This window comes from Athene cunicularia, assembly GCF_003259725.1.
Source record: "Athene cunicularia isolate RWA chromosome 5 unlocalized genomic scaffold, athCun1 chr5_part2, whole genome shotgun sequence".
NCBI lineage: Eukaryota > Metazoa > Chordata > Aves > Strigiformes > Strigidae > Athene > Athene cunicularia.
In genome coordinates this window covers 563,984-574,558 of record NW_020799102.1, presented here as the reverse complement: position 1 = coordinate 574,558, position 10,575 = coordinate 563,984, and the positions used below count along the sequence as shown (strand labels likewise).

At 62.1% G+C, this 10,575-nt stretch overlaps 1 protein-coding gene across 1 annotated transcript; it reads right to left on the bottom strand.

The window, feature by feature from the left end:
• Positions 1-51: 51 nt before the first annotated feature.
• PITPNM1 (phosphatidylinositol transfer protein membrane associated 1) lies at positions 52-10,463 on the bottom strand. Its single transcript, XM_026850148.1, has 21 exons — positions 10,447-10,463; positions 10,074-10,322; positions 9,851-9,972; positions 7,174-7,395; positions 6,722-7,036; positions 6,075-6,170; positions 5,817-5,924; positions 5,642-5,703; positions 5,316-5,560; positions 4,896-5,085; positions 4,662-4,769; positions 4,381-4,538; positions 3,925-4,091; positions 3,382-3,552; positions 3,005-3,154; positions 2,757-2,905; positions 2,567-2,677; positions 2,228-2,344; positions 1,858-2,006; positions 747-896; positions 52-373 (listed from the first exon to the last, which is right to left on the bottom strand). Exons 1-21 carry the CDS (start codon positions 10,461-10,463, stop codon positions 178-180), a joined length of 3,252 nt encoding a protein of 1,083 aa, XP_026705949.1. The 3' UTR covers positions 52-177.
• Positions 10,464-10,575: the final 112 nt, after the last annotated feature.

Sequence of the window (10,575 nt, the reverse complement as noted above, 5' to 3'; positions counted from 1 at the left end):
TTTATGGGGGGGGGGGTGTGTGTGGGGGGGGTGGCTGCAACGCCCACAGGATGGGAGCTGTCCCTCTGTGCCCCAAGCATGGTCCTGGGAGAGAGGGTCAGCTCCGCCAGCGCAGTGTGGGCCAGCTCTGAGCATCTCCACTGACCCCTGGGCTGCAGCACAGCCCGTGCTACCCCTTCATGTCCCCACCTCGGTGCGCAGGCTCTGCAGGAAAGCAGCTTTCTGGCGCAGGGGGTCGTGGGTGAGCCCGTCGCAGAAGGAGACTGCGCCGTGGGGGAAGTTGTGCTGGGAGAGCCAGGCCACCACGCGATGCTTCTGCATGTCGGGCCGCCCCGTCACATAGATGATCATGTAGCCCGAGTCCTGCCAGTGCCTATGAGGGGACACATGTTGCTGCCAGGAGCCCGTGAGGGGACAGTCGTGCTGGCAGGAAGCCACCAAGCATCTCCCAACACATCACACATGGGTGCTGCCTCCAAAACCCTCCTCCTCCCAGGGATTTTGGCAAGGCTGAAGGCACAGCAGAGCTGCAGGGTATCACAGGAGGCATTAGGACCAAAACCAGGAGCGGGCTGTTTTTGTTTTCGATGCTGTGAAAACTCTTTGGGCGAGGGAACAGTGGGACATCCCCCAGCTCACCCCTGGGAAGGCAGCCTGCTCCAGTGCCCCCGCTACCCCAACTGGGTTGTCACCGCACCACAAAAAGAGGGGGAGATTGTCACCCTTATTTGAAGGAGGGCACCTACCGTACAACGTCGACAGCCCCCGCCCGCACTTTGGGGTCGCTGCCCATGATGGAGACGCTGGCGGTGAAGGAGCCGTCGATGCTGAACACAACCGACTCGGTGCCCCGGGCCACCACCGTCAGGTACGCCTCGGCATAGCTGTGGTCCCCCCTGGGATGGGAGAGCGGGGAGGCTCAGGGGAGGCTCTGCCATGGTGGGGGGCAGGCGGATGGATCTCTGCCGAAGGGGCTGGAGGAGCGTAAGGAACTGAAGGAATTGCTTCAAACTTTTATCAACACAGAAAACCTCAAGGCCAAACTGTGGCCTTTGTGGTTAGTCTAATTATCTGCGGGAAGCACAGAGCATATCGAAGGGCACACGGCTCCGCTCCCTTGCGGTTTATTGCCAAATTCCCTAGATAAGCCTCGAAGGGGGGAGATGTAGACTGAGTAAAACCATATGTTCGGGTTAATGCCTACACTTTTACTACCATAGCCTTGAAGAAGAGCTAAAAGATTGCTTAAAGAGAGAAACAGCCCACACCAAACAGAGCTGATGACTGGATAATTGCCCAAGAAACAAAAACTGAGGAAAAGGTGAGAGTGATAGCAGGAGATTGTGACCACTGACTCAATTGGGAGAAGGGTTAAGGCACCCCATTCCCCCTCAGTGCACCTGCAGAGCCTGTATTCCACCTTTTCCTCATCTCTCATGGAAATGAGTTTGACGAATACCTGCCTCTCCTAGTCTCGTATGCAAATCAGCTGATAAGATGAATTTAAAAGGCTGCAGAAAACTCTGCTGGGTGTGCATCCACCACCCAAGATTCCCAGGCCTGAGACAACACTGGAACCTGGGGTGATGATCTGGATTTCTTTGACTCTCTTTCTCTCTTTTTAATTTTCCTTCCTTTCTTTTCTTTCTTATAGATTTATAAGAGATCACATCACTTACTATCCTTTTCCAAGTTTAAGCTGTTTCTACTGCAGGTAAAACATTTTGAACTGGTGGTCTGATGTCATTTCACCTTAATTTAACCTGAGGGGATCACAGAATCTTCATGGCTTTCTGGGCTAACAGTCTAGGTTGTAACAAAGAGGAACCGAGATGGCACTGCACCCCCACATCTCACCTGACCACCATGCGCACGGGGTAGATGCCAATGGCTAGAGCCTTGTCTGGAGGGATGGTGAAGGTCAGACGCCCGCTGCCACTTGTCACTTCGGTGCCATAGTACAGCCACTTCCCTGACAGCGGCTGTGTCATGATATAGATATCAACCTGAGAGAGGGAAAAGGGCCGAGCATGAATTGAACCTCCAGATCCTGCCATGTCCTCAACATACAAGCCCTTACAACCCTCCCCACATCCCACAAGGTCCTATGGGGTCCTGTTCACCACATCCCTTCCCCTGCCGTGGGTGACACCAGCCCCATGTCCCCTCCTGGACATCCCCACCCTGTTTGACGGGGTCCTGGTGGCACCCGTGAGCCCAGCGATACCTTCTCCCCAGTCAGCGTCACCACATCCAGGGGCCCGTACATGAAGCGCCCGCTGAGGACCTGCGCTTTGCCCTCACACACGATCACGTCACTGGCCCGGTGGTTGGCTGTCACGTTCTGCAGGGACACGAGGGGCTCAGCGGATTGTGCCAGGGCCACGGGTGGCACCCAAGGGAGCCCCCGCGGGGACACACGGGCCCCGCTGGGCTGCAGGACTGTCCCGGCAACCTCCTGGCAGACAGGACCAAACCCTCCCAGCTGCATTGCCCCACGGGGATGGCCAGAGCCCGACACTGCCCCACCAAAGGGTTGGGCTTCCACTAGCCACGGGGCACATACCCGAATCTTCACTTGGGTGCGTTTACGCTGCCACTTCTCCCGGGGGATAGCAGGGCTGTAGATCGAGCTCTCCTCGCTCTCCGCTGGCTGTGGTGCTTCCTTCTCCATCACCTGCCGAGCGGCACGGCCCCGGCTCAGCCTCCACCAGCCCCTGTGAGCCACACTGCCCGCCCCGCCGCACCCGCAGTACCTGGCGTAGGATGAAGGCCACCACGTCGGAGGATTCCCAGTAGCTGGCGTGGAAGAGGTGGGGCAGGGTGATGGTGGGGAAGGCGGTCAGGGCATCGGGGCAGTACAGCGAGTAGTCGATGCGCTTCGGGCCCCACCAACGCTCCAGGACTGTGGGGAGAGCTGGGATGAATCCGTCACCGGACCTTACCCCGCGTCATCCATCCCCAGGTGACAGCATGGGACAGGAAGGGCGGGAGTGGCACTTACTCTTGACAACTTCACTGGTGCTGGCGGGAGTGGGGGGCTCTGCTGGCTCGCTGCCCCTCCAGAAGCCCCCAAAGCTGCCGGTGGGGGTAGGGGGGGCGGCCACATCCACCTCGGGCAGAAACAGGGCAGAGTGCATCTGCAGGGCCTCCGCTGCAGAGAGAGATGAGTGAGGACACCCAGCGCCCCCCTGGGGACATCAACCACCCGGGGACACCCCCTCCAGCACAGCCCCAGAGGCAGGGCTTGCACATCACTTTCTCCCCACCCCAGCTGGGCTCTGGCAGCACTGTGGGTGCTCTGGGTACCCCAGCACGACACCAGAGCCCATAACACACCCCAGGGTGCCCAGGATCAGCCCAGCATGGAGGGCTGCTCACCCAGCAGGGAAGAGGTGCCGTCACCCAGCGGGTACTTCTGGTAGCGGGGAACGCTCAGCGGTGGGACGGCGTGGAAGGCCTTAGCCAAGAGAGGCTCCAGGCGAGAGGCGCAGGGGTCAGCCGCGTGGAAGAGGTTGTAGATTTGCTCGCAGGCAGGACGCAGCTGGGCCACTGAGGCAGAGAAGGAGGGGTCAGGGCTGCCCAGCCTGCGTGGCAGGAAGGCCAATGGGCACGGGGCAGCGCAGCTGGGAACTCAACACCCAGAGAGGGGAGAAAGCAGGACGCAGCGAGAGGAAAGGCTGGGGGAGGCAAACCCAGGACACCGGTGACAGCCGAGAGACAGGCTGGGGCTGGCACAGAGTGGGGAAGGGGACGCTCGGGCATGCACTGACACCCGCACAGCCAGGGTTGGGTGTGCAAGGGGGTCAAACCTTCTTTGGGGAGGTCCCAGGGGGCTCAGGCTTCCGGGGGGGCAGGAGGACAAGGGCTTGAGCCCTGTGGGGAGGGTCGGGGGCTGGCACCACAGCTGGCAGGGGTCCTCACCATCCAGAGCGGGCATGACGGTCTTGCGCAGGGCGAGCACCAGCCCCAGCGGGGAGCCAAAGAGGAAGAAGCCGGATACCTTAAAGTCGAGGCGAGTGCCGGCACCCTCCGCCCCATCCAGCGTCCGTGGTGCCTCTGCCTCCAGCGGGGCCTCGCTGGCCTGTAGGCTGGGACAGCAGGGCCAGTGGGCATGGGGAAGGCCGGTGCCATCCTGCTTCCATTAGCCCAGGGGCAAGGCTGGGCCCAACATGGCCCCTTTAGCCTGGAGGAACTGCTAGAAGCAGAGGAGCTTCCACAAGACACCCCCAGGTCAAGCAATCCCCATGCAATGCTCCTTCCCAGGCTGGTTCAGGTGGGAAATTTGCCCTTTCCATAAAGCATAAAAATTAGCGGGGAGATCAGCAGGGCTCCCTGGGGATGAGCCGCGGCACTACCGACTGTCTCCCTCGGTCTCACCTGCATGAGGAGCTGTGATGGTGGCTGTCCCCCTGCTCCCGGCAGGATGGCTGCGTTCCCAGCTCCAGGCTGGCCTGGTCTGACCCTGCGGCTCCGTCTGCCCCATCGGCCAGTGGATCCCTGCCGCTGCACAGCTCGGGGGAAACAGGCTCCGTGCTCTGGCGGGGGAAAAAGCAGGGGGCGTCTGACCCTGCTTAGCCACCACTGGCATCCCTGTACCCCAAAGGGCATGAATACCCTTTCCCACCTTCCCTGAGCGGCAGCGGGGTGCTGGCACTCACCAAACTGCCACGGCGACTGCTGCTGCGGCTGCCCCCTGAGCCCGCCCGGCTCTGGCAGAGCGCGTCGAAGCCCAGGATGCTGCCCACGCAGTCCCCCAGCAGTACCACCTGCAAATGACATGCACCCGTGCCCAGGATGGAGCCCCCAAACCCTCCAAAAGCAGTTCCCAGCAGAGCTGATCCCCCAAGCTGGACCCCGGAGCAAAGCTTCCCCCAAATTCCCTGCTGCCTCACCTGGCCGCAGAAGCCAGCCCCCTCGCCGGAGTGCAGGAAGGAGCTGTATGCCTGGTTGGCACGGGCGATGACGGCACCCACAGCGTGCTGGTAGCTCCCCGAGGAGGTCGCCAGCAGCGGGAGGGCTGCCAGTGGGATGTGGTCCTGGCTGCTGGACAGGCTGTCCCTGTCATGGCTGTAGGGGCTGAGCCTGAGAAAGACACAAGAGTGGGATAAACGGGGCTGCCCCAATGGCCCCGTCCCACCATGCAATGCTTGGAATGCTGCACTGTTATCCCCATCCCACTGGGAGAAGAAAAGTCCCTCTCTGAGGTCACCACCTCCCTGGTCCCCCTCCTACCACTCTCGTTTTCCAAGGAGACAGTCCCCTCCTCACCCCGCAGCTCCCCCCCCCCCTGCCCAGGCGTTTATCACCCATACTTGGAGACGAGGGCGTAGGCAGCGGCGCAGATGGGCGGGCAGGGGACCAGGCGCAGCGCCACGTGCCCCAGCGCCTCTGGGAAGTGGACACGGGTGACGGCGTCGAAGGTGGCCGCCAGCGTCTGTACGTCCGCCTGCTTGGAGCCCGGCTCGCCCGCTCCCTGGTCCAGGATGTTGCCGCTGTGGAGGATGAGGAAGAGGGCGTGGATCCGGCAAGCCTGCACTGCGCTCTCTGCCGAGCCGCCCTGCGGGAGGGAGAGCGCTGCCGTCGGCACCCACGCCGGTGGGGGGCATGGCTTGAAGGAGGGGCCAGGCTGGGCACGCACCTCAGGGAAGCCAGACACCCCCAGCCCTTCACCATCCACCTTGGTGGCGCTGGCTCCGTTCCCTGCGAGCACACAGCCCCAGTGAGCCCGGATGGGGTGTCCAGGTGAGGGTAGGCCCCCTCTCAGGACACCCACACCGGGGTTCGGGGCCAGGACTCCCCCCGCTGCTGCTCACCCAGCACCTCATCCAGCTCCACTGGTCGTTCCAGCGTGTCCAAGAAGTCGTTGGAGCTCCACTTTGTCATCTCCTTTGCAAAGACCTCGTCGCTGTCGGACAGGTCCTCTGCGGCGGCAGGGAGGGGATCGTGGGTGTGGGGAACACCCCTGTGCCTGCACCCCCACCCCAAGACCCCCCCTGCCAGGTGCATCCAGCTGGTGCCTGGCCCCTGCCACCAAAACGCTGAGCTGCAGCCACGGAACTGCCTCACCATACCGTGGGCGTCAAAAAACTCCTCTTCAGAGCTGTTCTCGGAGTCACGGGCAATGTTCTGCATCCGCCACTCAGACAGGCTTTGAGGAGACACCCCCCCTGCCACCAGCATGGGGTCAGTGCCCAGAGCCCCCCCAACCGCGAGACCCCGCTCCTGCCCCACAGCTCTGCCTTGTTCCTTCACCCAGAACCCTTCCTGGGAAACCCAGGGCCACCCCTGGGCACCCAAAGTTCCCCCTGGGAGACACAGGGCCACCCCTAAGGCACCCAGATCCCCCCCAGAACCAGGGCCACCCATGGGGCACCCAAAGCCATCCCAGGAGACCCAGGGCCACCCCTGGGGCACCCAAAGCTCCCCTCCAAAGACTAAGAGCTACCCCTGGGCACCCAAAGTTCCCTCTGGGAGTCCCAGGGCCACCCCTAAGGCACCCAGATCCCCCCCAGGAGACCCAGGGCCACCCGTGGGGCACACAGAGCCCCCCCTCCCCCTGAAGGGCCAGGGCCACCCAAAGCCACCCTGGGAGACCCAGGACCACCCCTGGGGCACCCATGCCAGGCAAAAGAGGGTCCCCCGACACATCTGTGAAGAGCAGCAACAGGAGGGGGCGTTGGGGGTCCCCACCCCACCCATGCAGGACCTGGTCTCTCACCTCCATGCTGGGAAGAGTAGGAAGACCGGGAAGAGGTGGACCACTGCTTGGCAAAGGTATCATCAGGGGAGGCATCGGCCACTCCCTGCACCTCAGCCCCCTCCTGCTCGCTGGCACCCCCAGGCTCTGGCCGCCCCTCAGGGCTGGGCCCAGCAGCAGGGGGCTCCTCAGCCTCGCCGCACTTGGCCATTTTCTGCGCCAACATCCGTGCCGTCTCCTCCTCCAGCTGCCGAATGTCCTCCATCGTCAGGTCCGTCCACTCGTCCTGCCAGCACCAAGCCTGGCGGTGGGCGCGCAGCATCACCTTCCGCAAACCTGCGACGGGGAAGCAGGAACGGGGAGGGGGGAGGAACGAGCCTGGCATGGCCCTGGGGGCTCCCTAAACCTGCCCCCTGCCCCCCCCAAAGCAGTGCCAAGGTGCCGAGGGCTCGCCACTGCTGCCCCACACTCACCCACGTCATGGATGAACTGCTCGATTTTTGACTGCATCCCCCAGTAGCGAAACTCCACCTTGCAGAGCTTGTAGGCGCACATCAGGGGCCCGCTGGCAAACACCTCCAGCCAGTCGTCCCCCAGCGGGCCCCGGCCTGTCTTGGCTGAGTGGTAAAGTTTGGGGTCCTCCTCGGGCTTATATTCCCCCGGGGAGATGGGATCACGCACAATGTCAATGGTGTCTGCGGAGGGGAACAGCGCTCAGGGGGGGATGCAGGTGGAGGGAGCCCCCTCAGGCAGAAAAATGGGGAAAAAGGCACAAAAATCGGAGTGGGACACGCGTCAAATTATTCCCACAAGCCGCGCGCCCCAACACCAACGCTCTCTATCCTGCAGGGATAACATCAAAGGCACTCTTGGGTGCAGCTGAACACGTCCCATCCCCACACGGGGGACTGATCTGGTGCCCCGCAGCGCAGCACGGCTGCAAGAGGCACTGGGGGCTGCGGGGGGAGACGCAGAGGCGTGTGGTGAGCCGGGGCTGACACACAAATCTCCTGGCGCATTAGCTGGGAGATTTGGCAGCTGGGAGAGTGGCCCCAGCGACCCTGGGGCCAGTGCTGAGGACAAGCCGGATCGAGCAGCTCAGCGCAGTGGTGAGCCCTGCCAGCTGTGCCCCCCCCAGACCTGAGGGTCCCCCAGTAACAGGGTACAGGGCACAGAAAAACCACCCAGGAGGAGCCTCTGTTGAGCTGGGGGGCGTGATGGCAACAGCCCCATCTCCCCAGAATGAAAGTGGCCTCAAAACAAAGGTGGCCTCCCCAAAACTAAAGGGGGGGCTCATTGATGGCACCCAGAAAAACATGATCTGACAGACCTGTGGGGGGCTGCTCAGACTCAACCCTCACCAAGTCTCCTGCAGTTTGGCTGCCCCAGCCCCATCTTCAGGCCAGCTCCCTCCAGCCCAGTCTGCCAGGGCACCCCACAGACCCCCAGGACCTTCCCACAAAGTTGTCCCTAGCCAGTCCTGCCAGCCACCCCCAGGCTGTGCCAGACCCTGCATTTATTTGCCCCCATATACACCCCTGAGGTGCCTGCTGGCCCCTTCCTCCAGCTTGGGCCAAAAAAAGGGAGCAAAAGACTCAGAAAGCAAGGAATAGTTACAGGGCAGGCGCACTGAAGCAAGGCTTTTCCCGTGGTGGGCAGCTGAGATACAAAAAGTGCCACAACCCCTCTAAACCTCCCCAGCCTGCAAAACACTCCAGGGTGTGGGAAAGCAGCGCTCACGGCATCCAAATTATGTGGAAAACACAAGCCCTTAAATCAGCGCCTGACGGGCCAGCCCAGAGCAGCAACGGCAGCATGTCACAGTCAGCAGCAAGGAGCTGGGACAGGACCTGCCGGCCCCGAGCGGCTCCCGGCAGCTTCACTCACTCAATGACCAGTGGGTCCATTTGCTTTTATCACCACAAGAAAATCTGTGAGGACGCGGTTATCCCTGTGGTTTGCCCTGACAGGCCAGACTGCATTACCCTGCTGCCCTTTGAAACATGAGATGGGGTTTAAATCTGTCAGTGCTATGGAACACCGGGGTGAAAGCAAGAGCCAGCAGAGGAAATCCCAGCAGGGTCAGCATGCGGGTCGGTCCCACCTCGGCCCTGCTCCCCATGGCAGGCAGCAGCCACCCGAGACACAGTGTGGCCTGTGGAAAGCCTACGGGACAGGCAGTGGGGAGGAAAAACAGGCAGAGCAGCATGCAGCGGGCACAGGGCCGTGCCCTGACCGCTATCCGCTCAGCCCCGGTTGCTGCCCAGTGGCGGCAGAGATAGAATTTGTCCCTCCCGGTCCAAGCCTTCGGCATCCTGGCTGGACATCCCCGGTGCCGCAAGAGCCAATGAGAGAAATAGGTCAGATGAATCATTTCCTCCGAGTGCCTATTTTAGGCCTCCATTTTAAGAGGCGGCGCGTCACACTCTGCACTCCAGCGCCTAAAACAACCAGATCGACGCTGCTGGGAAAGGGAGGCCACAGCGACCAGTGCCAAACCCACCGGCAAGGGAGAAACCCCAACCCCGGGCTCCTAGTTCTGCCCACCGGTGTCCCCAGCAAGTGGTGGAGGGACCTGGACCTGCAGAGTGATCTGGAGCCAAGCCCTGGGGAGCAGGGGAAGCAGGGCAGGGAGTGGGAAAACAGGGAATGTTTTTCCAGCTCCCCCCTCTCCACCTGATCCAAAACGCCCTGCGGGACCTGGGCGCAAATTCCCACATACACCCAGAGAGGGGCTGGGAAGGCAAATCCATGCCAGACCACATAGGATGGGGGTTGGGACACGGAGAAAGAGAGGAGCAGGTTGGCATGAGGATGAAGAGGGCTGCAAACAAATATACAGGCAAGGGAAGAAGTCAGAGAACGACATTGCCCCCCAAAATGTTTTTAATGCAAACTCTAGTTTAGCAGTGCTGCCAAGGGAGCGGGCAGGGAGCTTGGGGCAAGGAGCTCAGGGCACGGACACCTTCCCCTGCCAGGGTTCCCCCAGAGCTGTCCCCAAATCATGAGGGCCGGCAGAGAGAGCAAAGCCGAGCGCGCCGCAGATGCCGAGCTCCTCGGTGTCACAGCACACCCACACACCCAGCTGCCACGGAGGAAGCCCAGCAGGCATTGGGGTTCTGCCCAGAGCCCCGAGCCAGCCGTACGCACCCAAAATCCTCTGCCTCTTCTCAGCTGCACTCAGGTTGAAGACGTTGGTCTGCTGGCCTGCGTCCGGCCGGTAGTACGTCTCGATCTCGATGGAGAACTTCTCCACAAAGGGACAGGTATACCTGGGGAATGTGGGGGTACAGGGATGAGCCGTGGCACTGCCAGCCCCACAGCCCACGTCCACAGCCCCACAACCCACCCCCATGGCCCCGGCGGGTCCTACCTGGTGCGGGTGTAGGGATAAGCGTTCCAGGACTCCTCCTCCACCTGCAGCGCAGCCTTGGGGAGCAGCGCCCGAAACCAGCTGGGGATGTGGGACCCCACGTGGTAGATTTTGTGGGTGTACTGGCCGCTGCCCCCGGGGCCATCGCTGTAGGGCCGGTTGGCCAGGATCTCCACCCCGCTGCCCTCGCCGCTCGACTCCTCACGGCTTTTCTTCTGCAGGGAGAGCCGTTGGGTGAGCACAGCCCCCCTGCACCCCCTAACCCCAAACCTGCATGTCTCTAAGGCCTGGCACCTCACCTATAATCCCCCACAACCCCCAGCCCCACACCTACCCCCAGATCCCCTGCTTGGCCCAGTGGCCCCAAACCCACCTGAACCTCACTGACATCCCTGCACCCTGCCAATCCCTTGGGGTCAGCCACAGGCCCCCCCACACCCCCCAGGCTCAGCCCCACAGTCCCCTGCATCCCCCCAGTCCCCCAAGGCTCAGCCCCACAGTC

Bases quoted from the DNA above. Each gene is read 5' to 3' on its own strand.
- PITPNM1 (XM_026850148.1), bottom strand. The intron at 5,561-5,641 runs GTGCGTGCCCAG...TCCCTCCCGCAG, and splicing joins GGGTGTCTGGCTTCCCTGAG to GGCGGCTCGGCAGAGAGCGC. The intron at 2,906-3,004 runs GTAAGTGCCACT...CTCTCCCCACAG, and splicing joins CACCAGTGAAGTTGTCAAGA to TCCTGGAGCGTTGGTGGGGC.